A 27,369-nucleotide genomic window follows, 5' to 3' on the forward strand; every position below is an offset into this window, starting at 1 on the left:
CGTGGCTCCAAAACTGATATCACAACTGGGTTTAAGTTGACGAGCAGGGCACTGTGTCAAAAGTCAGCGGGTAGATCGATATTCCACTTATTCCTCCGTTTCTTTCGTAAGGTGGAGTTGCTCAGAGAGTTGTAGAAGCAATGCTGGAAGCTCATTAATGGTGTTTATGATATTAAATCTTAGTTCATACTTCCCTACCTCATCCCCCTCCCCAACCAATCTCATTCTGTTTTTAAGATTTTGGTTGATGAATTCCAATCCAACATGATGCTCCAAACACTGGACCTGCACTGTGCTGATTCGGCATGGTCTTACAGGATGCTCATAATGACTCTAGGAAACCAGACAATCAATAGTGTCTTTAGCTTCTTTTTGAACTTTGAACTTTCTTCTTGGCATTGCAACATTTTTAATGGATACTGAGAGGCTATAATCAGCTCATTTCTGCCCTAAGTTTTGGGGACATGTAGTCTTTCTGAAATTCTCTATATCTTTATCTCTGTGACTTCCTGTTTCTGAACCTCTGAAGCTCATAGTTCATCACCAGAGCCCCCGTCCGTCCCTCCCTCCCCCCCACTCATCAGGGCTGGTGGGGGGGGTGGATCTTGGCCCTGCGGGGGCGAAACCGCGGTGGTGGCGGCAGTGGTGATACCCTAGAGGCAGGGCTCCCACCATGGAGACCAGCCCAGAGAGCCCCAACCGGGCAGTGGAGTACCTCCTGGAGCTCAACAACATCATCGAGAGCCAGGCCAAGCTCCTGGAGACCCAGCGCCGGCGCATCGAGGAGCTGGAGGGCCAGCTGGACCGGGTCAGCCAGGAGAACCAGGACCTGAGGTTGGAGCGCACACCACAGCCCGCCGGCTCTGACCCCCCCGAGCAGAACCACAGCCAGCCGCTGTCCCTCCCCATCCATCAGGGCAGTGGCGGTGGCAACGGCAGTGGGAATGGCAGTGCCCCACCGGCTCCAGCGACAGCGGTGCCAGCTGCCCCGACTCCTGTGCCCAGCAGGGAGAGGAGGACCCACACCAGGTTGACCCGAGGCCTGTCCTGCGGCTCCTCTACCACCGAGCGAGACCGAGACAGGCTGGAACGCACTGACAGCACAGACACCAACACCAGTTCCACCATACGCAGAAAGTAAGTTCTCACAGGCCTCCTCTGTCGGTTTGACCCAGGAGCCAACAAGGGATGATCAGTGCGGCTTCATCTCATTTTACAGGAGCTGCAATGATCTTGTTCATGTTGCTGCTTACTAATGTTTTGATGCTGGAAGCTGTAGTGGTGACCATGGTCTACAGAAGTCTAATATCTAACGTTTGATAAGGTAATGACAGGCTGTATGGATCAGATGAATTTCCAGTCATGAGAGCTAATCCTCCCAGTAATGGGGCTAAACATAAGAAGGGATATTTTAATACACCACTGTGAGGAAATATGCTGAGTGCTGGAGGATTATGGGTAGATTGGTGTAAATGCTCAAGGTGTCCATTTAAAGCATGGTGTGTGTTTGTGTGTGTGTGTGTGTGTGTGTGTGTGTGTGTGTGTGCGCGCATGTGTGTGCTGATTTTGTTTGTGAGGGGATTTGATTTGTGCGAGGGGATGTTTTTGGTCGATTATGTGAGGTGCGTAGGAGTTGTATAGTAGTGTGCAGAGGAAAACTCTGGTCCAAGTAGGAGGGTTATGGCTCTGTTTTGTGTTGATTTGAACTTTCTGGACCGGTGAAGCCCTCTTGCATGAAAAATCCACCCACTATTTGCTAAAAGTGTGTTTTTCTTTGCTAGTCACTCCGAACTGTAGGTTGGTTGGTTTCTAAGAGAGAGTTTTTGCCCAAAGACTGAAGCTCAAGGATGACCTGAAGTTAGAGTGCTGCAAACACAGCTTTGGCAAACAGCAAGTAAATCTGTCCTCCTTTTTGCTTTACCACGCACACACACACAAGCACGCACGCGCCGACAGAGACTGCTTTTGTTCTGGAAGCATTAAGCTTTGTGAGTAGGCAGCAATTCATGTTTAAAGGACCATAGTGAAATGTAGTGTTACATTCTTAGTGACAGAAACCATTGGCCCTTGTGAATGCAATAAAATGTCTCAAGACATAATCATCTTAGCAATTATTACTTAGTTGGATTATGGTTTATGGTCTCCCTGTGTCTGTCTTCTTATGGTCCCAATCCCCTCATCAATGACTGGTTCAGACTTGACCAAATCCCCTATTGATTAGAGCTGTCTTTTCCTCCACTCTCTGCCTCTCTGCCCCCCCCTCTCATCCCATGGGGCGAGTTAGTCATTAGACAGAAGCACATATTAGTTATTTATGTGGGTGTTAAACGCAGTGATGAATTGCAAATGTAGATCTTGCCGATCCTCCCTTGTTAATTGCCTGTAGCGATTGCAGCTGATTTGGATCCAGACTCAGACAAGCGGATCATATGAAGTGTCACATTTAATAAAGAGTAGAGCCATATTGTCCCTGTCTGGCGGTGACTCAGCCTAACCCAACACTGGCCTATTAGCTTAGGTCAGTGACAAAACCTCTACTCTGATAATGGCTCAGATAAGAACATGAATTTCTTCTTCTTCGGTGCCCATGCCACTCTAAATATGGCTCAGATCACAGAGCGAGAGAGAGACAGAAGGAAGGTGTGGGAGAGGGACAGAGAGAGGAAAAAAGACGACAAGGGGGAGGAAAGCGAGCGAGCGACCTTATCCCAGCATGCCTCACTCTAAAAGAGAAAAGGTGGAACACACACACTGATTTGCCATCTGTTAATAGGGTGAGAGAGAGAGAGAGAGAGAGAGAGAGAGAGAGCGGCTGAGAGAGAGAGAGAGAGAGAGAGAAGAGAGGAGAGTGGGGGGCAGAGTAGGCAAGGCTTAGAGATCTGTCTTTGTTTCTGTCCAATTAGTTTTGGTTTTTCCAGCAGGAGTCCTGATCGCTGCCCTATGTTCTCTGTGCCTCACGTACCGTTTGATTCCAGACAGGGGAAACGCAAGAAACTGTGTCGCCGTTTTTTGAGCCGTGCGCCAACCGCATCGCAACAAAGTAGCTCCTGTCCACTCCCAACGGTACACCACAAACAGCTGTCCCAAATAACCACCCTATTCTGTCCCTTTCCCCCGCCGTTAATGGCAGTGTGAACAATGAGAGTCTGAGGCCTTGGGGTTAAATGATATCTGACGTCAAGTCCCTGCTCTGAGAAGCAGCAGCGTTGAGGGCATCGCCACAGCACAGTGCGAGTGCGGCAGATGTTTTTTGTTGTTATTTTGGGATAGGTCATGTAAGTCTGCATGCCTTTGTGGTGTGTGTGTGTGTGTGTGTGTGTGCAAATCTCTGTATAATGTATGTGCCTGTGTGAGTAAGTGTGTGTGAGTGCACGCAATGTGTGAAACAGGGAGGGAGGCACACAGAAGGAGCATGAGAGATTAATTAGTGTGACCAGAGTATAATTACCGCTGGCCCAGGGGTGATAATTACTGCTGTGTGTGTGTGTGTGTGCATGTGTGTATGTGTGTGTGTGTGTGTCTTCTTTTGTGAGTGTGTGTGTGTGTGTGTAGGAGATCACCTGGGATGTCCATTATTAGACAGCTAATGTGACCCTGCAGACCGTCATAGCTGGAGCGATGTGACGGTTCTCGCTGCATGGGTGAAAGCTTGTGTCCACATACATGCGGCTCGCTCCATAGGATGAGAAGCCGGGGCAGCTGGAGGTCTCGGCGACAGAGCGAGTGTTGCTGATGCACTGAGCAGTATTATATAACACCGAAAAAAGGACCTTAGCTATCCCCCCCCCCCCCTTTCGCTTCACTTTCCCTGTCATGGTGGGAGTGTTCTCAAAGGAGCAGCGTGAAGGTGCTTGTGTCTCTGCTCGTCTCTTTCTTCTTCCGTCATTGTCCTCCCTCCATCCGTCTCCCTCTCCACACAGGGCATGTCGGGGATGTGCTTCTCTGCTTTCTGAATTGGCGTTAATTCTGTTTTGGAACGTGGAGAATGGTGACGGGCTTTTGTTTCACAGGAAGCAAATTCTGCTAATTTTGTATAGCTCTACACTACACACATTCTCTCTTTCTCTTTCTTTCTCTCTCTCTCCCCCTCTTCCTCTCTGTTTCTCTCTCACATACCCACATACACACACTCACTCTGTCTCCCCCTCGCTGTTTCTGTTTCCCACTGCTGCAGATATGACTCAGAGAAGCTGCAGAAATTACTTTTGTGCTCTTCTCTCTCTCATTTCCTACCTCATTTCTCCTTCTTCACCCTTCTCTTTTTTCCTTCTATTTAGTGAAGGAATATAACCTCACTGATTAGATGATTGATTGTGTTTTCTGTGCCCTCACGGTAACAAAGAACTTGATAAACGGTGGCAGGCATTCAGGCATTTTGAATAGTATTCTAGATGATATAGTAGCTAGGATAGTGCAGATAGGCCTACAACTTAGAGAAAAAATGTCGGCCCCAGGCAAATGTGTGGGTAAGCTCAGCTGAGCCTATACTGACCTGCTGCACACAGTCTGTGTGATGTGATGGAAGATAATCTATTCTCTCTGGACTCGCCATGACTTTCTAGAAAAAAATATCCTGAAGCGGCAACTGCAGTTCAAGCTCTCTCAAGTCAAGCTCTCCCTTCTCTATATTGTCTATTTCATAAGATATAGTAGATTAAGCCTGGCCAATGAGAATTCTTACAATTTAAAATATTGTCCAAGAAGAATGTTGCTAATGATTACCATGATGCGGTTTTGCTTGACGTAAATCTAAATGATGGATGTGTGTGGGAGGCAAATGTATGTGGGTGGTGTTTTTATCCTTCCAGTCACCCAATCTGAGTGCAGTGTGAGTGTTCACGGCTTCATATGTGCATACAGTACATCATATTTTTTCCCATATTGAGGACTATACTTGCATTCAGTCATGTGTCATTCAGGATTTACGAGGTCACATGCTGTCAAATCTCAGTTGCCCAATGAAACATGAGCGCCCGCGTCCTGTCTCCAGAGCAGCCTGACCAATGACCTTGGGTCTCTCTGCACATGGTCATATTCAGCACAATGAGACACTCAGGATTTTCCGCTCCATGCACACGGTCTATGTGCCTCCTCAGGTCTGAGCGGACATGTTTGTTTTTATTGAGACACACACGTCACATGGCTTTCCCTCTGTCGTTCACATCACATGGCTACCATTCTGTATTTAGCATACACAGTTAAGTGTCTATCAGTGCATACCGTCACATATCCTTCTTGAAGCGGTGAAGAGACAAGTGAATGCCACTGATGCAGACAGAGTAAAGTTTTTCACAGGAAGTGAAATGTCCTTGGCCCAGGATTCTACAGTATTGCGAAAGATATGGTTGCTGTGGAAACTGTGAAGCTTTCCCCAAGGCAGTTACAATATTGCATTTCTGTCCGCCTCCCTCCACCTCCAGCTCCCCTCACCTACACCCAGGGGTGGGGGGGCAGCTAAACACCCTGACACAACCTCCTTCCTCCTCCCTCCTCCTCCTCTCCCCCCTCTTGTCCCCTGCCAGTAGACAGTTCGGAACAGCCGTGGCCCTCCGTTACTCATTTGCTCTGTTAAAATGGCAGCTGTGTGCAGATAACGATCGTGCCCAAACAACAGCCACGGTAAATTAGAGCAGAGATTAGCACTCTTGCTTTGTTATTAACGGGGGGGACGGAGGAGGGTTTGTGATCTAAGCCTGCTGCCCATTCATCAGCGGGTTAAACATCACTGTGGATCTAATCATGACCCCTGCCATAGTGTTTGGAGTTTTACACATCGGTTCCACCGCTTGTGCAAACACTCTCTCCGCCATTTACCGTGTCAGTATTGGATTTGCTTTCGTACAGGTACACTCTTCCGCAGTCTTTTCCCGGTTCTGGGGCCGTTATAGCTATTACTTTATTCATTCTCTTTCCTATTCAAATGCAGATAAGTGGCACTTTGAGGCGGGATGTTTGTCAAACACTCGTGTGCACGCTCTGCGGAGCAGAATAGGGAGACTGGTTACCGTGGGAACGCTGTGAGCTCTTCTGTGAAGAACTCTGTGGGCGAGAGACATAGAATAGAGAGAGGGAGAGAAGTGAAGAGAAGACAGGGTAGGAGTGGGAGCAGGAGCAGGGTGAAAGACAGAGGCAGGATTGAATGATGGATAGATGGGGATGGAGGAGACGTGTTGAAGACAGATGAGTGGTGTGACTATTTTATCACAGGTTCCAGGTCCCCTTTCATTGAAAAGTTGGGATACAGCTTCCACAGCTGCGTACCTTTGACTATTAGTCATGCATTATGAACAGGATCTGTTCCAGACTTCACAGAATATCCCTTTGGTGATCTACAGGCATATCAGTTCCTTGAATTAGTCCTTCTTCATCGCCTCTCCCCCATCTCCTTCAAATGAACTCTAATTGTTTTTTGATTGGGTGAATCATAGCCGATGTTAAAATCAAACAAGCGCGCGCACACACAAGCTCACAGGGTACAGCAGGTGCTGGTGTGCGTAGTCGAGTCGTAACTGTAACTGTGCCCCTCCTTGTCAGCGCTTTCGCCTGGCACTCAGCGCCAAACGCCCACACAGGCAGTCCGCACTGTTGCCAAGCAGCAGGAGACTCACGCTCGGAGTGGGAAGTGGGGGGGAGGGAGGGGAAGGTGGGGGGTGGGGGGTGGGGGGGTTTGGTTGGGAGGGGTGTTGGGTGGGGGATGGTGGGGCGGGTATGAAAAAAACGACTTAACTTTGGGCTACAACACAGCGCAGTGTGGTTATCAAACGTCTCTCTTTGTCAGCAGGAGTCAGGGGGTCGCACACTGGAGGTGGTATGACGCAGTGCGCTCCCACACGCTCATCTGTAGACAATGGGCGAGATCGGCAAAACCAAAGATTTGAAGTGGCTCGTACCACGGCTGAACCGGAGGCTTGGGTAGATTAGGCTCCACCATCGGCATCATGTGGATGTGAACGGAGAACGGTGAGCGCTCTCTGACCGTGCGCCTGGGCTCGCTTTATGAAACAGGTGGTTAGGCGTGCCGAAAAAAGACGGCTATGACAGCACAGGTGATGTCTTTCCGTAATCGCCGTGTGTGAGTCGCTTTCCCGCTCTCCCCGCTCTTCTATAGATAGACTCACCTACACACTGACACCCCCCTGCCACTGTACGAGCTGGAGGAAGTAGTTGATTCTCTTCACAACAACCGCTACTCCACATCCTATTTCCATTTCGCATTCCTCCTCCCCCTCTCTCCATCAGTCTTCCCTCCATTCCACCTCTCTTGATTATCTTCACCCTTGCCCTCCTCCATGTTCAACCTCTCCCACTCTCATGTAGCTCTCTCTCCTCCCACTCTCCTCTTCCTCCCTCCGGCCTCGAGACTCACCGCTTTAAATACACACCACCTCATACGTTCTCTCAGTGTGCCTCTTTTTTGTTTTAGCCTTGACTTTCGGTGCTCCTGCCCTTCACCAATATCCTTGTGCTCTGTTGATTTATGTTTTTGCCATATTGGCACGTTCCTCTTGATCTTCCCTCTTTGTCTTCTCGTGTATTCTTCTGTGTGTGCCTGCTAATGAGAGAAAAAGGCAGAGAGAGGGAGGGGAGCTACGCATACATTCCAGTGGGCACACACCAGCAGGGTGTGTGGGTAGCGTGTGTGTTTTATTTTTCTATGGAAGAGGAGGAGGAGGAGGAGGGGGAAGATAGGGGCATTGTGTGTGTGTATGTGTGTTTGAGCGTGCGTATGTGTGTATACGTCTGTCTTTTTTTGGTATTCAGGGATTCTAGCATAAATGCTCATGAAGCACAAATCAGATCCTAGATGAGGCTGTCAACACTTCTCACATGCTGGGGATAGTCTTAACAGGAGGCAATAGCTGGTAAAATACAAATCTTGGCAGTGTAGGACAACACAGTGTGCACAAGCATGGCTCAGTCTTACATAACCGCACCTCTGCTGCTCTTCACGTCTTCATCCAGAGCTGAACAGGTCAATGCGCTTATTTTCGTTTTTATTATTTTGTTTCTCTTCCCCGTGTTGCGAATGTATTGCGATGACATGAAGGAACATTGACGAGTCACATCATATTAGTGTGTGTCGGCCTTTAATTAGGGCAATATTGAATCTGTGCCCTCAAATTCAGCGCAAAACCCGTCTTATCCAGGCACGCATAACCTCCATGTAATCTCTATAAATAGGAATGAACCAGAAGCTCTTCTTCTTCCTCCGTTAAAACAGCCGCTGACAGGTTATTCTCATTTAATTGGAACTTTTTATCATCTGCGCTAAGCAAACGAGCGCTCCTCCTACATGATTATATTCTTAAACACTCATTTTTTAACCGCTCTCATTCTCCTCTGGTTGGAAACCCCTAACTCTTGCTAACCACCCTGTGCAATGTGCTGCTCTGATGTCTTTTCCGACCCTGCCACCTTCAGATTTGGTCATTCAATTTGAAACCCTGTCAAATATAAATTGTATTTCAATTTACACGATCAGTAGGATGAATAGGGTATCGCCTCTAGCTTCCAATAAAAACAGGTTTCCTCAGTGCAAACATTTATTTTTTCAGTGACACCAAATAATACATAAGATCCTATTTGGTTGTCTTATCTTGCAGGTGGCACAACTGGCCATAAAACTCTCTCTCCCTCTCTCCCTCTCTCCCTCTCTCTCTCTCTCTGTCTCTCTCTCTTCTCCGTCCCCTGCCCCTCTCAGTGTGTCTCCACGCTAAAATGACAGGGACTGTGTGTCCTTGACAGCAGCTGGCTCCAGTGAGAAGCTGGCCATTTACATGCTAATCTGAACCACTGCTCACCCTTCAGCTGCTCACTCACATTCTGCAGAACGGAACAACTCTAATTTCTAGCCAGAGTAGAGGGCTAATCGAAAGACTTAGAGAGGCTTTTGTGTTGCATGTGCACTTTTGCATGCATTACACAGAGTGGTTTCACATTTTCATACAGGATCCACCAGAGAACTCTGTAGTCCAGTTTGATAGCAGGTTATATAATCCATTAGAGTAGTTGGAATTTATAGAATATTAATCCCCTCTCTCTCATTTAACTACCCTGACGGAGTGTAGTGTGATTACGTGTTTTATGTTCAATGTGATGGTGTGTCTACCCTGTGTATGATGTGTATTTCTTTTTTTTTAAATGAAAAAATGAAGGCCTATCGTATCGTATTGTATTGTATCGTATTGTATTGTATCGTATCGTATCGTATCGTATCGTATCGTATCGTATCGTATCGTATCGTATCGTATCATATCGTATCATATCGTATCATATCGTATCATATCGTATCGTATCTTCTCACCTTGCTCCTTGTCATATATAGGCACAAGCTAAGGCTGTCTGTCAGGAGCTGAATTGTTAGTTGCCTCGGTGTCGTTGCAATCTGCGCAAACTGTCACACATCTACCTCTTATCCTGTTTCCTATTGACTGCGTGTGTCATTCCTCGTGCTACCATTGCCGCTCTATGATTTGTCACTTTCAATGTGCTGCCTCAAATCAATGCTGTCTCTCTGTCTGTCTGTCTGTCTCTCTCTCTCTCTCTCTCTCATCTTTGCTTTTTTGCGCTGACTCTTTGTGTGTCTGTTCTCTGCTTTCTCTGTGTCTCTGTGTGTCTTCCGTTTCTCGTTCCTTTCTGTCAAGTGTCAGGCCGCCGTCTCTCTCAGGCCAGCCCATCTCTGCTCCCACCACCCCTACTGCGGCGGCCAGCGCTGCCTATGCCACTCTCTTCCCCACCAGTCTGACTGTTCACAGCTTCGTCAGCCTCCATCAGTACTGCTGCCCCTCCACTGACAAAAACTTACAGCAGGAGGACAGGTAAGGGCCACCACAGGGCCTCAAGTACAGTGAGTAACCCCCCCCCCCCCCCCACCTCCCCAAAAAAAGACCTTAAACCCCCATAAGAAGCCTTGCAAGTCACCTGCAAGAATCCCAAGGCTTGCCATCAACCCCCAGATCACAACAGCTCTTTCCCATAGCAGCCTGTCCATGTACATGACTGTCACCGCCACCTTCTTTACATTTTTCCCTTGTCTGCCTCTATACATGTGTCACTTGAACCACTTCACAATACTATGTCCTCACTTCATCTCCAGTGTCGCGCTCCTCCCCTCCTCTCCTCTCCATCCTTACCAGGAGCCTGTGCTTTAGTCTGCTACTGCTCACAGATATGACTAATAGTGGGAGTTAGGCCTTTTCTACCAGCTTGAAGAAGGCACAGCTCCTCACCGAGCGAGAGAGAGAGAGAGAGAGAGAGAGAGAGAGAGAGAGAGAGAGCAGTCGTCTTCAATAAGACAGGGGGCTGAGGTGGACTGAGTCACAAGTGAACCTGGTGAATTCTCACCCGCTTTCTCTCCTTCTCTCATTTATCTAACAGCTGATGTTCTCAGACACATCAGCGCAGGATGCTCCAACACTGCCATCTAATGGCGCTGACAGGCCGCAATATCCATAAGCACTGAACCCAAAGTATACAGGAAGCACTGTTTTTTTTTATGAAGATGCCTGCTTGTTCTGTTCATCACAGTTTTTATCCCTGTTTTAACTGAAAACGCAGCCCTCTCTCGCTAACTCTACCTGTCACGTTTTCACCAGTTTGCCTTTCTGCTTTCTGTGCTTTTTTGTCTCACACTCTTTTCCACTCTCTGTCCTCCTCCTCTTTCTTTTTCTCTCTGTTTTGCTCTGCCTCTGTCTGTCTGTCTATATGTCTGTCTATCTGCTTGTCTCTTGACTCATCCGTGTTGCTTCCCAAGAGAGGAGGATGAGGATGAGGGTGCCCATCAGTTCTGTTGCCCTGCCTCAGGCTGCAGTAGCCCCTCCTCTCGATGAGCCGAGGTGTGACTGGCCCCACAACGAGTCACTTTACCTGTGAAAAGACTATCACACTTTACTGCCAGAAAACGGAGACCTCACTGTGTACTAAAAAAGACAACGAGCGTAGCTGGCTTTCAGCTGGAAGATAGAAGTCTTAGAGATGCATGCAACTTCTAGTCTCACTGTGACAGTCAGTATTTGTGGTATCATTGGTTGATTTATTCATGTATCATATGGTTTCTCCACTGATTTACATTTTAAATAATCTTGATGTTGTCTTCACTCTGTTTTCTTTACTGTTTTCTTGTTTACTCTCAGCCATATCAAGCTGTCAGGATGTATCACCATTGTCTGCTCATTACTGTCACACTCATGCTTATCTTGGACGTACTAGTTGAGTCATGTCAGTTCGGATGTGCTCAGTAGTCACTATTTATTATCTGTGCAAATTGCTACACAGTCCCATCTCCCACCATTATTCAATGTTAGAAAAGCTAGGCTCCTATGTGACTTAAAGAGATTTATTGTATGTGATTTGTTTAACATAATTACTTTTGATTGTTCATACATATCTGCTGTTTATTCCCTTGTCTGTTTACATACAGTATGTTGAATCATGTTTATTCAAGACCTTTAAGAGATTTATCTTGTTAATTTAATTATAACCAAAATAAAGATCTCTAGTTGCCGAAGGCATTTAATTTCTTTCATTTGAAGTGATAAGGATGTCTGCAAGTGAATTGTTTGATGTGTAAATAATGTTGTGCTTTGTGTTGCTTCAGTCGTACTGGAATGTTGCTCACACACACACCCACCTTATTCATAACCACCTCCAGCACACACACATATTGAATGTATTATGCGCATAATCTTTATTTCATGAATGTGAACATCACCGATCGGTATCTTACATAACTTACTTGACACTATATTGCTGTTGTTGGGTGAAAACCTGATGTCTCCAAAATGTCAACTTTTTAGGAACAACCTTGTTTTTAGCTTGACGACGATGCATTTTTGTTTTTGAAAAGATTTCATAAATATAAGGATTGTAGAATTTTCTCAACCTATAGAAGAGCATGTAATCATTCAGTTGAAGTTAAAACATGAAAATCAAAATTGGACTTACAAGGTTTTCACCTGACAGCAACGATACCGTTGTTTCTCAGGCAATCCTCAGTACTTAGGCACTTCTTATAGAGTATACATGGCACAGCAGTACAAACTACAGAACAACAGAGGGCATAATTATCTTACCTTTAAGTTCATAATACTACACATTACATAAAATTACTATATGATCATATTTTCATGCAGTACAGATGGGCACTTCTTTCAATTGTGACCAGTGGTATTTTTCAAGTTTTTCCCTCCAAGCCCATTTCATCTATGTTGATTTTGTCTCACTTTCCAATGTCCATTCCTACTAAAGGCAATATTATCCATCTCAACTGCGTCAGTGAGTTGCCAGTGTGTCACTTTCAGTTGCATTTTTGTATGCAGTACAGCAAAGGTAACCATAAATTAAGATTTGAGTAAGGTGAGGTTTGACAGGAAAAGAGGCAACAACATCCATCTCAATACTTAGATATTCTGCCTGCCTCCTCCCAGTCGTTAATAAATGAAGTGCACTGCTTCCATGTGTATCTCTCTGTCTATTCCTGATATCAGCTGTGTTGTGACGTGTGTTTGTTTGGTTTGGTATTGTGTAATAAACGTGTGTGTCAATGAACTGGGGCAGGGAGGGTGGAGGGGAGAGGGATGGGCCGGGTGAGGGAAGTTCATAGTCATCAAAAAGACTGTCAAGAATGTAGCCTGTACAGCTCTGCAGGGTGAGCAAGAGCGAATGTGAAAGTGTGTGTGTGTGTGTGTGTGTGTGTGCTTGCGTGTGTGTGTGTGTGAAAGAGAAAGAGAGAGAGAGAGGCAGAGAGAGAGGGTGTGTTTGTTATCACGCTCCACCAGTCAGTGTGGGACCTTTCTCTGACAGTAGCAGCATGGTAAGAACTCAGCATTTTTTCCACTTTTCTTTAACTTGCAAACTGTCATTTAGTTTGATACCAGAAACATGTGACTTTACTTGCTGCACTCGAGTGTTTGCCGCTGAAAGTCTTTGCCACACTGCAGTGATGTAGTGCCCATGACATGTGGTCTGTAAGAGCTCTTGAACATAATCTCCACATATGTCTAGTCTGTGTTCTGTATGTAGATACGATGTAAGTGACCTTTTGAACCATTTTGAGAAACTATGGCAGATAGCAAGACAGCCTCCAAAGGTAAATTGTGTCTGTTGAGTGAACAGTGGTGATAGTGAGTGAGGGGCTTTAGGAACACATGTCATATGTTTTCTAAAGATACAAATGGGGCGGGGTGAAAATGAAGTGGAAGGAGAGAGTGTGATAACAAATGGTGTGACAGTGTGACATGCTGTTTGGATGACAGAGCACATACCTTTCAAATTTGAACCGATCAACCTGCTCGACTGTCATGTGTCACTCCTGAGGAAACACATACAGCCATACAAGACTTTTATCTCTTCATTCTCTCATGTGGCTCAGTGACAGAGAGTATCTGATATGTACATGCTTACAAACCCCTAGCAGAACCGCAGTGCCAATTTCCTACTGTCACTCTTCAGCCATGCACACAATACAATAATACCAGGCTTTTAGCTTTCTAATTACTTGATTGGGTTCAGCATGAAGTGACACAGAGTATATTATCTGCCTGTGCCGACAACGCTCTACCAAGACCACAAAGCCTGTTTGAGTTTTGAACTTGAGGTTTTGGGACAAAAAAAAAAATGAAATGAACAGTGTGTGTGTGATGGGAAGCTCACAGTTAGTGTGTTGGCGGCAGAGGAATGCTGCGATCTGACCCATGAATGATTTGATTGTTTCCATTCAGTTTGGCCATTCAAAATAACAGGATCATAGTTGACAAAGAGAATACAGCGTATTTCAGCATAAGATTTATTTTCATGATGAACGAAAAGTTTTTTAACACTCCGGCCTTCATCGGTTTAGCTGCAGTTCTTTTCTTGTGAGTTCAATAGAGTTCAAGTTCCCCAAGTAATGGTGAACATTATTTGATTTCTTGTATGTTGGGAATCTCCATTTCAAGATGAGAGCTTCTGTCTGGATTGATGCTCCTTTTACTATTCACATTCCACATTTGTGTTACATGGGTTATGTGTGGGAGAGGGAGAGAGCATGGGGACGAATGGTAAAACTGACACAAAGGTTTATGAGAGAGAGAGGAGAAGGGATATGAGATAACTATGAGTGTGTCTGTGGTCAGTCAGAAATGAGTTAACAGACAGATCAATACAATTATTGGCTTCTCCATGGCAGGCGGCAGAGAAGTTAATCTCCCAGTCTCCATGTCCTGCTGTGGGTTCGATGGCACCGTCAGACCTACTGCTGGCTCTTTCTCACACACACACACACACACACACACACACACACACAAACACACACAGACACACACACATGCACTGACAGCACATCAATAATGTATGAGAGAGGGACAGGAGGCAGAGGACTGCATGGAGTTAACACTGTACTTCGCTGCACACACCTCCATTCACTTCTCGCCTTCCCCCCGCGCCACTCTTCTCAATTTCTGCCCACTTCCTCTATTCTTGTCATGTTGTCAGCGGTCACTCTCCTGTTTATTAGATTCCAACCATCTGTTTCAGCTCCAATTAAATGTTTGCAGGTAGCAAAACGCAGGGCTGGTCCTCATGAGCGAGCCGCTAGAGAGAACCTCTCCATGGCACTGTAACAGGAATACAGGGTTCCTTACATAAATAATGAGGTCCAGATACCAGCTGCGATATGGCCGCACTCATGTTTTATACAACAAACTTTTTACTCGTATATCATCCTCACCTTGTCTCTCACCGCTTATTACTGCCGCACTCTTGCTGCGGGCAAAATGAAATGAAAGTCATGTTTAATTCATGCTCGCTGGGAGGTGGGATGTAGGGCCGTACACAGGGAGAATCCATGCTGAAACAGAATTCATATTATTTCATTTATTTTGTGTCAATTGTTTTAATGATCTTGGGCAGTTTCATATGTATCTTTAAATATGAATATCTGTCTCCCAAGGCTCAAAAGAAGAAAATCAAGCCTCGACTCTGATATTTTCTGCACATATACAATGAATTGGAGACTGTGGACTCTATAATGTTTTATTAAGATTTTATAAAAAATGAAAATCACTGTGGATACTGTCACAGCAGCCACATAGTTGGTCTCCCATTCACCGGAAGTAGAACTGACTCTTTGGGAGTTGACTTTGGGAGACACTTGTTCATGTTCACAAGCCTGAAGTGTCTTATATCTTCGGATTTTCCCTTTTAATGATATTTGAAATTAGGAGAAGGGGCCTAAGAAGATGCAGGGGTAAAATCAGACCACGGATGTTTAAAGAATTAGCTCTGGATATCCACACACAAATATATGAAACCAGGCTCGTGGCTCCCTAATGTTGAGTGGCATGTATTCTGGGTTCAGCTCAGTATGATGACGATGATGCCCGTTGAATGAAAATACCATCTGCTCCTGCTGATGTGCATGGCAGGGAGTTACAGTAAGGCTGTGTTCCTGTCTGTCTCTACCTGTTGGCACTCGACAGAGACACTCATGTGGCTAGTTTCCATTCCTTAAAAGGGGCAACTTGAGCAGCTCTAAGGGAGACAGGATTTTCTATTCTTACAGTCAAAGACAGCATATAAATACCTAGCAAGTAAGATGTGGTTATTTAGGTTTCTGTTTTTTTAAGAAATGCGGCTAACTAGTTTAGACAATGCTGTATCTCTACGGTTTACGCTGCACAGATATATTGTGATATTTGATTTGTTTTCATAGCAAGACAAGTCTTATGATGACTGTCATTCACAACCTGTAGAGCATCTTCGACACCCACCTAAATGGTGATAACAGTCAATACATTGCCATGGCAACTACGCTTCTCTTCCTAACAACTGCCTCACCGCCCACAAAGGTCCCACAGCAACCGTCACCAAGCAACCCCCTCCCTCTTCTCAGTTTCTCTATTTAAGGAGCAGAGGAGGAGGAATGATAAACGATGCTACATGAAGGAAAAAAAGGTTTTCAAGAGGCGGTTGAGATGTATACAATAACTCGTTGCTAGTTATTGATTTGCTCAAAAAATTATAACAAACACCAGATATTAATGCTGTGATTAATTCCCTGGTTATGAATCTAAATGTATGGATTTTGCTTTCACAAACACTGCAAACTCGCTGAAATTAGCTGTGGTGATAATACTCTCCTGTAGATGTCAGAGTTGTGCCTTGTTATTACTGGGCCCGATCCTGTGTTATGCAACATAATGGAGGGGCTCTTGGTGTTGTTGTTCGACTCTGCAATAATTTAGCCAGGTCATGCATTACTTGAAGGCACAGGATGTCCTGTTGAAAGAGCGTGCATTGTAAAACATTTTCCTCTTTCTCTCCACTGATATTCCAGATCTTGGCATGGGCCTTGACATGAGGTGTTGCCATTTAGGTATACAGTGCCGCAGTGCAGTTACAACATCATCATGGCAACAAACTAAAATCTCTATGACTTGTTTCTTTGTTCTCGATTAAGCCTCTTCCTTGTTGTCATATCTTCTACCAGCTCAACACTAACACAGGAAATCCCTGCTACTCAACGGAACAGCGACAGCGTAAGGAGAGAGGGAGGAGGTCACAGCTCACAGCAATATGGCCTTATAAAGTCAACAGCGTCTCAGTCTCAGTCCTATTTTCATCCGCATTAATGTGTGATGCAGGGCTTATACAATGCAAAACGGGAAAACCACACCGGGAATGGTTTGCCACAAGGTTTGCCTGTTTCATGTGCTGAATGTAAATGTCTCTTCATAACTTGGCTGGCTCCCACACATCCCTGATCCTGCCTTTCTACTTTCTTCCTTATGGGACAGGGCACAGCTGACAGGAGGGGGTGCGGCATAAAGACAGAGAGGAAATGTAGGAAGGAGCATGTGACTGCAGTTGTTCACCAAACCAAAGACTGACTAAATGACTCTGTGTGGATGTTTGTCATGGGCAAAAATACTTAGCAGGACACTGGAGGATTTTTGGACTTACTTGAGACCTGATACGTTTTGGGATTATCTTGTTATGCTCACTGTAAATAGGAAGAACTTAGTTGAATTCCACTGGTGATTTTGGTTACAAGTCTTAGTTGGTTGCTAATAGAAAGACTGAGTGAGAGTGATTGTGGGAGGAGATGTCTTGTACATGTGTTTTGTCTGACAAAATTTCATAGCGTTCTTCGAGCTACAGGTGGCTGTTTTACACCGGCTGTTAATATAACAACCTGGTCTTTCCTGTCAGTATGGTGTTACTGGTATGTGGCAGTGCCGGGGTGTGTTAGTGGCTAATGACTGCTCAAGTGTGTTCTGGTGAGATAGAGAGAGACTTGGAGAAAGACAGAGACTGAGAGAGAGAGAGAGAGAGAGAGAGAGAGAGAGGGAGAGAGAGAGAGGGCATAAACACTGGTAGGCCTGGCTAAAGTCAGTAGTATATTAACTCTTCCTGGGATTTGCTTTGAACTTGAGTCAAAAAGGGGAGGAGAGATAGAGGGCAGAGACCTTTTCACACGATTTTGATGACATAATATGACATGATATTTTATTGTTTGAGGTATGACTGAGAGGGTTGTTCCCATTACATGAGGGCACTGTCATAACTGGCATAATAATACAGGTTGTAATACTATATCTATCCGAGAGATACTGGAGAATATATAAGTCTATCGTTCTAATATCGCTGTGTCTGGCGCTCTTCCCAAATGAGATCCAGTAAGAGATGGTTAGTTCCTCGCCGCTCTAATGTCTACACGTGAGTCCCTCACCTGTGAGCTCCTCAAAACTAACACTGCACATCTAGTTATACTGAACTCTGGTATCTAATAACCTCTCAACCTCTCCTCCTCTAGTGTGGAAGGGGATTCCCAGGGTCCGGAGACAGGCACCCACACAGACAGCTCCTACGTCCAGACCCCTTACCTGCGTGGCTCAGAGCGCTACAGTGACAGCAGCAGCGCTCCCCCGGGCCCCAGGGCCCCTCCATGTGTGGCGGCCTCCAGCTCAGCCAGCTTGGCCTGGGCACTGCGGACACGGCACCAGCCTGCCAGCCTGGCCCTCCGCAAACAAGAGGAAGAGGAAAACAAGAGATGCAAGGCCCTTTCAGACAGCTATGAGCTCTCAACAGACCTGCAGGATAAGAAGGTATCATTGTTTTTTGTGTTCTTTGATGTTTCCTAAAAAATCATGAGCCTCAGCAAAAAGGAAATTTTCTTTGGATGCCTTTCAGTGGGGTTCATGGATACAACACATCCAGACAGAGTGTTTAATCAGTCTTCCTCCTCATTCTCATGTCCTCTCCCTCTCCATTTTGCCAGGTGGAAATGCTGGAGAGAAAGTACGGTGGCTCCTTCGTAAGTCGCAGAGCAGCCAGAATCATTCAGACGGCCTTCCGCCAGTATCGCATGAACAAGAACTTTGAGCGCCTCCGAAGCTCCGCCTCCGAGAGTCGCATGACGCGCCGCATCATCCTGTCCAACATGAGACTGCAGTATTCCTTTGACGAGCGCCAGCCTCAGCAGCAGGCCCAAACGCAGACCAACTTCACCCACAGCGTGGCCATCGGACCGCCTCATTCCCCAGACACAGACCGGCCTGGAGACTACACCCACTTAGAGGACTCCTTCTCAAAACAGGTAACTTCATTATGGGTTTTTGTTTGTCTGATGGGACCATGCCTCAAAGTCTTGCAAGAAAAACACTTAAGATAAAGCTGGTGACACACTGTTTTATGAAGGAACCATGGAAAAACACTATCACGTTGCATCAGTGCCTAATTGATGGGAAACAAAACCGTCATATTATTGTAAAGACCTACAGTATTACACATCTATTTCAGACATGTAACACATGTATTATAATGTCATGGACGCTAAAGTAGGAAGGAACTGGAAGTGTCCCTGTACATTCAATCCTACTGAGTCTTCCCCCTGTGTGTTCCTCCTAGGTGAAGTCCCTAGCTGACTCCATAGACGACGCCCTTACCTGCCGCGCGGGTCGCGAAGACTCCCAGGAGGGCAGCAGAGAGGGCGGGGGGATCAGCGAGGACTTTGGGGAGTGTGTGTGGAGCAGCAGTAGCAACCCCTCCTCCCAGAGAGGTTTGGGAGAAAGAGCACGGGGTGGCGGAGGAGGACTCAGCATGCATGGGGACAGCACAGCCACCTCATACAGCGATGTCACCCTTTACATGGATGACTGCATGCCCTCCTCCCCGCTGTCCCTGGACCGGGCCCCCAGCAGCACGGACACAGAGTACTGGGGCCCCGGCGGTGGTGTTGGCGGGCGTGAGGACAGCAGGGACACCGAGGGAGGGGGCAGCAGTAACAGTCGTCGCAGCACCCCCTGCACCGAGTGTCGGGACTATCGTCTGAGGGGTGCCCATCTGCCCCTCCTCACCATCGAGCCACCCAGCGACAGCTCGGTGGACATGAGCGACCGCTCAGACCGCGGCTCTCTGAGCAGACAGCTGGTCTATGAGCAGGAGCCTGGAGTTGGCACCGGCTCCCCGCAGGGAACCCTCAAACACTCCCCCAACACAGGTACTCGCCCATCCTCCACAGCCGCCGCCCAGGGTCAGACCCGAGCCCCGGGCAGACCCATACCCACGCACATCCCTCACCACGTGGCGCACCACCACCATCACCACCACCCTATCCACCACCATCAGTACCCCGACACGCCCTCCTCCTCCTCCTCGCCCCAGCAGCCCCCCACCACCCCTCTGTCCTCTTCCTCCTCCACAGCTCTGCCCCCCGGGGGTCTGGAGCAGCCGTGCTGCTCCGACGGAGACAACGACTCGCTCAACTCCACCACCAACTCCAACGAGACGGTCAACTGCAGCTCTGGCTCCTCGTCGCAGGACAGCCTGCGGGAGCCGCTGCCTCCTCTGGGCAAGCAGACCTACCAGAGAGAGAGCCGCCACAGCTGGGACTCTCCACCTTTCAATAATGATGTGGTGCAGAGACGCCAGTACCGCATTGGCCTTAACCTCTTCAACAAGTAAGACTGCGAGGATGCTTTTGATATTAATACTCAGGAGTACCTTTGATTCCTGTGATGCCACATATGCAAAAATAAGTACTTCAATAACGATCTTGAATGTGATCATACAGTTCACCTTGGAAAGTTGTATTAAGAAAGTTTCTCTCTTTTTTTTCACCGGCCATAGGAAGCCAGAGAAAGGGATCCAGTACCTGATAGAGAGAGGCTTTGTATCGGACACCCCAGTTGGGATCGCTCGCTTCATCCTGGAGAGGAAGGGCCTGAGCAGGCAGATGATTGGAGAGTTCCTGGGAAACCGACAGAAACAATTCAACAAGGATGTTTTAGAGTGAGTATGGGAGACAGAAAGAATGAAGGAGATAATTTGTATGATTTTTGGAAGACTTTGTATTACATGGGGGATGGGAAGGGAACACAAGCATGGTATGTAATGGTATGTGACATCATGACTTATGATCTACTGTGTATGGAAAGTTGAATGGGTTTCCATGGTGTGGAATAGGAAACGTTAGCATGACTGTGACCTCTGCTGCGTGTGTTTCAGCTGTGTGGTGGATGAGATGGACTTCTCAGGTATGGACCTGGATGACGCCCTGAGGAAGTTCCAGGCTCAGATTAGAGTTCAAGGAGAGGCCCAGAAAGTAGAGAGGCTCATAGAGGCTTTCAGGTTTGTATGTGTTGGACTCCGTGGGTTTACTGTTGGCTGCGTGTTTGCAGAAGATACACTGAATTCCAGTTACTTTGACTGCAGTATCAAAACCAAAAAGTTGATGTTTGAACATATTTTTCTGTCCTTCATGCAGTCAGAGGTACTGTGTGTGCAACCCGACCCTGGTTCGCCAGTTCCAGAACCCTGACACCATCTTCATCCTGGCCTTTGCCATCATCCTCCTCAACACAGATATGTACAGCCCCAACGTCAAAGCCGAGAGGAAGATGAAAATAGAGGATTTCATCAAGAATTTGAGAGGTGCTGCTAAACAGAAAAAAATACACTTGCACAACACTATACTTTCACTCTAAAAACTTGACTTGATACAGACTTAAATACAGGCTATCATAAAACACATATCAAACAGTGTCAAAGATGTAACATCTTGTTGGATATCCCATAGACCCATATTTTTGTATGGCCACTATGTGTAATAGTCCCCTTGAATATGGATTATGGATAATATGGATTATATGGATATATGGATTATATACTCTTACACAGAAAGTGTAATGGGACTTTTACACATTGTGTTTATGTAAAAGTCTACATAAGGATATATAAGGATATATAAAATTACAATACATATATTATGTGTTTTATGATTGTCCATATAAATGTGTGTATAAAAATGTGTCCATTAAATTAATAAGGTGTATATTTTTGCAGTGCTTTTGCTGGCTTGCTAATGAATCTGGCTCCCTCTTGTGTGTGAAAACTGTAAATTTCACTGGATTATATTTTTGCATAAAATAAAAGCATTTGACTTGCAATGTTATCATTTCCTGATCATTCATTTTCTTTGTTTCCATCCAAGGAGTAGACAATGGTCAGGATATACCCAGGGACCTGCTGGTTGGGATCTACCAGCGCATTCAGAAGTGGGAACTGCGGACCAATGATGACCATGTGTCCCAAGTGCAGGCGGTGGAGAGAGTCATTGTGGGCAAGAAGCCTGTGAGTTTTCTGGGTCAAATTTTCAAATCATAACATGGTTTATTGATGGTGTTGTAACCAGGGCCTGGAGTTATGCCCCATTTTGTGACTGGACAAGGCGACATGTAGAGCCATGTTATAGCATGGTATGACTTCACTACTTGTGAAGAGATCTTATAATATTTTATTGGACTGTTTGTGTGTGTTTGTGTAGGTGCTGTCCCTTCCCCACCGTAGGCTGGTGTGTTGCTGCCAGCTCTATGAAGTGCCGGACCCTAACAGACCTCAGAGGACAGGAGTGCATCAACGGGAGGTCTTCCTCTTTAATGACCTTCTGGTGGTAAGAGTTTCATCACTTTAGAGACGGCATATGTTTCTATTAATAAATTAATGTCAATGGTTGGGCCCTGTAAAAATGTCAGGCCGACATTCAAAGTCAGTAGCAATTAATTCCTTCCTCTCCTATCCATGCTGCACATCAGGTGACCAAGATCTTCCAGAAGAAGAAAACCTCAGTGACGTATAGTTTCAGACAATCTTTCCCTTTGGTTGAGATGCAAGTCCACATGTTCCAGAACTCATGTGAGAAACCACTTAATTCTTAACTCTCTTTCAATAATTCTTTCCCCTCATTTTCTGAGTCTATGATAAATAAGCCTTTGTTTAAATTGTCATCTATATTAAAAAAATACACATGTAATATCATGGCATGCAGATTGAATTGGTAATTCATTTGGATTTTCATTTCCCTATGTTTGCATCTCTTAGACTACCCTCACGGTATCCGTCTGACCTCAGCTGTCCTGGGTGGGGAGAGGAAGGTGCTTATCGTCTTCATGGCACCCAGTCAGCAGGACCGCACCCGCTTTGTCAGCGACCTCAGGGAGAGTATCGCTGAGGTGCAGGAGATGGAGAAATATAGAGTCGAGTGTAAGCACCCCATCTACTGGTCATTACTGTGAACTTGAACTTTGAGGAGGTGTAATGATGTTCTGCAGGGATTACAGTAATGGTTCTGTTTATGAGGAAATAGGCGACAGTGTTTGTTGGTGTGTGGATTATTATTGTTAGAGATCCTCTCATGCATGTCTCCATCTCATTTTCAGTTCCCCTGTGCCCTCTGTCTTTATTTACAGCGGAGCTGGAGAAACAGAAAGGTGTGATGCGGCCCAGCTTGCTGACTGGAGGTGTGGTTGGAGGAGGTGTAGGTGTGAAGAGTGATGTTGTGAATGGCACTCTGGGAAGGCCCAGCCTTGATGACAACTACTCACCAGGAGAGGGTCTCAAACGCACGGCGCTCAGCTCATCTCTCAGGGACCTATCGGAGACAGGTGAGACAACAACACCTCAGCAATGGGGTCAACTCCATTTCCCTCCTGTCAGCTGGGTTGGATAGGGTAACAGAGCCTCTACAACAATTTCTTTCTCTGCTTCTTATTGCTACATCTTGTTCTACTTTATCACTGTCATTCAGATGCAGCTTATGCAGTTTATATCTTTTTCATACAACGCAAAAACAAACTTATGAAACTTTCTGATCTTCCACTCTTTGCTAACCTGACTCTTCCTGGTGGGGTGCAGGGAAACGTGGTCGCAGGAACAGTGTTGGTTCTCTGGACAGTACCATGGAAGTAAGTTTCCTTGGGTAGATGTGGACCTGTAACCTTTAACAGACCTGCATTTCCCTTTACTAGAGCTATAAAGAGTCGTTACCTTCCTCAGCACGCTCTGTGTCTGTATGTGTGTGTATTCGTGGGTGTCAGCGTGCACATGCATGTGTAGGTGTGCACGTGCTTGTAGTGACCTTTACACCTTGTGCATGGCCGTGTGCTTTCAAAAAAATGCCCGAGCATGTCCTTACCTTCAGCTCCAGATACAGATGTTTCCTGTGTGTGATAAGTCGTCACAGAGACTGAATTGCATGCCTCAGTGATTCATCTAAACTATGATGATACTTTATCCTCCCAGGGCTCCATCATTAGCAGCCCACAGCCTCACCAGCGCTACCCAGTGCCAGGTGTGGTTCCTGGCTGCTACGGAACAGAAGACTACCGGCCTCATCGCCCCATCCTGAGCCCCGGGACGGGGGTGGGGGGTGGGCCGGGGCAGCAACACACCACTGCTGGGACAGGAGTTGGGGGAGTCTCCAGCAGTGTAGAGAGAGCAGGAGGGGGGAGCGGCCCTGGGGGGAGCAACAACAACAGTGGCTCTTTCCTGGGGTCCCTATTCGGCAGCAAACGCGCCAAACCACCGGGGCCCCTTATTCCACCGGGGCCACCCTACCCCGCACCTGTCCCCCCACCGACTACGGGAGGGCCCCCTCCTCACTCCCCTTCATCTCTGTGCCAGTTGGAGGGGGGGCCCTCCAAGATCCAGGCCCTACATGCACAGTACTGTCACGCGGGCACCGTGCAGCCACCACCACCCTACTACCATCACCATCGCTACCACGTCCAAACTGTCCCCCCCCCTTTGCAAGGCGTGCCCCCTCATACTATACAGAGAGGCCCACTGTCCTGTCGCCCACCGCTTGGCCCCACACACGTCCAGCACCAGCAGCTGGCCCATCTCTCCCAGCTTTCCCAGCATGGGCTTCCGGGTCGCTACGCCAACATGGTGGTGGGCTGCCCACCCCCCCTTTCTCCTCACTCCCAACATTCCCAGAACCCACAGTTCGCCCTCTACCACGCGCAGCCCATACACTCTGTCAGAGGGGTCGGCGTCCCTGGCACCAAGCCCCCTCTAACCTTGTCACACTCCCACCCGCACCCCCACGCACACTCCCACACCCACCCCGGACACGTGCACACGCCACATCCAGCCATCCACTCCACCCACCAGACGCACTTCATCTTTGGCACGCTGCCCCACCAGCAACCCTCCGCTTCCGTCAATACCCATCACGCAGCTCCCGCCGCCCCGTATCTGCCCCAGTACCCTCCTCTCTCTTCCATCCCCCCTCCCCCCCCGCACTCCCCTTTACCCCCCCCTTCCTCCCCCCTTACCCCTCTTACGCCTCTCTCCCCTCTCCCCCCCCAGCACCCAGGGCAGCCCCAGGCTGGGCCGCAGGTGACGGGGGCTGGAGCGACAGGTACAGGGGGCAGCTCCAAATCCAAGCCTATCAACCGGATAAGCACCGTGGTGTGAGCAGGATGTGGGGCTACAGGGGTCAGAGGTCAGATGAGAGGGTGGAGGAGGTGGGCAGGGCCAGGGCTAGGACCAGGTCTTCTAGGACGGAAAGCAACAGCAGCGGCACTAGTGACAGGAGGAAACGCAGCTTACTCCGTCTCTGTTACTTTCACCTCCGTTTCCCGCATATGTAGGTAGAGACAGCAAGCACAGCTGGAGATGAATGGCACACATCCTAGAAACAAGCACACATAGAAACACAGGCACATCCACATGAACACACACTCCCACACAATCAAACAAAATCTATAGCCATATAACTTAAGCTGAAACTAAATCTATGGGTATATAGCCTCAATTTTAATTGTTTGAAGTCTAGTTGAGTCTGTGCGAGACATAAGCCGGAGCCTGTTTACACGTACAGTACCAACATGTGGTAAGGCGACACTGGAACTAAGGTGACCATAGGAGAGACCAGCTGCTTACACATGGATGTAAAAAAGACTAAACCACCAAATACATTCCAGCGGGATTTGGCATTGTAAACAGTCATAGCAGAGAGTTGCAAAAAATGTCCCTTGACTTTGCAATAATTTACTTGGCTTCATGATGTCTCTGTCCATTCTTGCAGGTTCTGCTTTGCTGAAAGGCATCTTTTTCTAATGTAGACCTCAGATATGTTTGCTTTGTCTTAAACTTTTATGACCAGTGCACGGTTTTCTGACAGTCTTTTGCTCAATGGTCTTTTACATGTCAACAGAGGCCATGTGGCTTCATAATGATTTACATGCATTCCTTGTGGGGTGTGGGAATTAATGATACAAACAATAATATATTTGAATGTTTCTGAAGCTTTTTGCTGTTGTATCGATATTATAATATACCTGCTATGAGTATGATGAATATTGTCCAATAATTGTTTTGATCAGTGATTAATTATATCAGCAGATGTTCGTACATGGTTATAGAGAGTATATGCACATATAGTAATTCCCTCAGTCTGTGATAACCACATGAGGGTCTTATGATATGTGTAGTGTGATTTATTTCCATAGTATCATGATTTCCATTGAGTTCCTCTTTTTAATAATTATTATTATTGATTGTTGAAAATAATGATTGAGATTCAGGACTGTTTTGTTCAAAAAGATTTGCGCACCAACTATATTCCTCCTTTTCTATTTTTCTTTGAGGAGATAATGTGAGCAAACAGGGGCACAATTTCTTAAAAAGGTGATTTACAAAACCTGCAATCAGAAAGGGGACCTGAGTTAATGTTTTATCGTTTACTTTTTTTTATAAGGCTCCCAGTATTGGAAAAGGGCTTTAATCTGGCCATGGAATTTTTGGAAAATGGCCCAGATTCCTCTTAGGAAGCTGCCATTCCCTCCCAGTTATACAGGGCACCTGTGCTCACTTCCTCGCAGTCATTAAAAGTTAGTCATTGCGTGTTTTTCTATGTTTTGAATAAGCACGCTTTTACATGAGGTTTTGTGGTTTTGCACACATGTGATGTCTTAAGTCAGAAATGGCCTTCTTCTAATCCTCCCTCTCCTAACACTTTTAGAGACCTCTTCTTAGATTTTCTGACACCTCAGCATCCTACTGAACGGGCTTCTTGTTTAAGAACATAACAAGAGTCAAGAATGTAAAATACATCTTACCCCTTTTCTCAGTGGGCCCTCCTGTATGTGTTATCCCTTTTTGCTACTGTGATTTTTGGGGTTGTAACAGAGCACTGATGTGGATTAGCACCAGTGCCACTGATTACTGAGGGAAAGTTATATTCTGATCAAAGAGAGGATGTGCGGGTGAGGACAAAGGAGAGAAGGCTGCTTTAGGATGTGAAGTCCCTGGAACTAGCTACTGAATGAGAGACGCTGAAGAAGAAGAAACATCAAAGACCTAAACAGAAAAGGATCGAGTCAAGATGTTTGGAGAGATTCAAGAATGTGGTATGTAAGCTTTTAGGGGTATGTGTTGGCTAGCCTATTCCTTTTATGGTGTCCTTTTTGGCTCTTCTTGCATGAATATATCTGCACTTATTGAATGGATTGTACTGTATAAACCTGAATGTACATATTATATATTATACATAGGCTTCTTATCAATTACTATGGGATAAATGACTCCCATTCTGTATTCAGGTGTGTGCATGTGAGTGCCACTAAGTATGTACATATAAGAGAGGGACTGGGATAGGAGATGTTGGCCAAAATATTGAGGAATATTGATTTATTTTTTTTCTTATTATTTTAGACTGAAGGTGAGAGAGTGAATTACCATGATAAAAATTAAAGCCTAAATGTGTTTATATGTCAGAGCGCTTATTGATATTATTTTAAACATAGATTTCAAAATTTTCATTTGTGTATGTATTATGTGTACTGAAAGAATAGAGAATTGAGATGTGAATATTTATTGCTTCTGATAAATTAAAAAGTGTCCTTGCAGTGAAACAGTCTGTGTCTATATTTTATATAATATGGACGCCTGCCTCCACCATTTTGAGCTATGACTCAAAAATACTTGGGTCATAATAATAACATACGTAACGCATGCCATAATTATGACATAACTAAGTCAACATGATGAGATATGCAAATATATGAGATATGCAAGAGGTATAATGACATGTACAACAGGCAGTCA

The 27,369-nt window shown here is 46.2% G+C and overlaps 1 protein-coding gene across 1 annotated transcript; it reads left to right on the top strand.

The window, feature by feature from the left end:
- Positions 1-673: 673 nt before the first annotated feature.
- iqsec2b (IQ motif and Sec7 domain ArfGEF 2b) lies at positions 674-27,176 on the top strand. Its single transcript, XM_071545809.1, has 14 exons — positions 674-1,137; positions 17,792-18,083; positions 18,257-18,574; positions 18,886-19,937; positions 20,107-20,268; positions 20,485-20,607; positions 20,744-20,910; positions 21,470-21,609; positions 21,803-21,928; positions 22,071-22,170; positions 22,357-22,518; positions 22,725-22,919; positions 23,170-23,219; positions 23,557-27,176. The coding sequence occupies exons 1-14, from the start codon at positions 674-676 to the stop codon at positions 24,733-24,735; spliced, it is 4,530 nt and encodes a 1,509-aa protein (XP_071401910.1). The 3' UTR covers positions 24,736-27,176.
- Positions 27,177-27,369: the final 193 nt, after the last annotated feature.

Source organism: Centroberyx affinis, unplaced genomic scaffold, assembly GCF_046629955.1.
Source record: "Centroberyx affinis isolate AG114_WGS23_722 - 3 ecotype Tasmania unplaced genomic scaffold, CSIRO-AGI_Caff_v1 ptg005062l_1, whole genome shotgun sequence".
Taxonomy (NCBI): domain Eukaryota; kingdom Metazoa; phylum Chordata; class Actinopteri; order Beryciformes; family Berycidae; genus Centroberyx; species Centroberyx affinis.

Coding starts and splice junctions, on each gene's coding strand:
- iqsec2b (XM_071545809.1), top strand. CDS start 674: ATGGAGACCAGCCCAGAGAGCCCCAACCGGGCAGTGGAGTACCTCCTG. Junction 20,911..21,469: donor TTTCATCAAGAATTTGAGAG/GTGCTGCTAAAC, acceptor TTTCCATCCAAG/GAGTAGACAATGGTCAGGAT. Junction 21,929..22,070: donor TCTTTAATGACCTTCTGGTG/GTAAGAGTTTCA, acceptor GCTGCACATCAG/GTGACCAAGATCTTCCAGAA.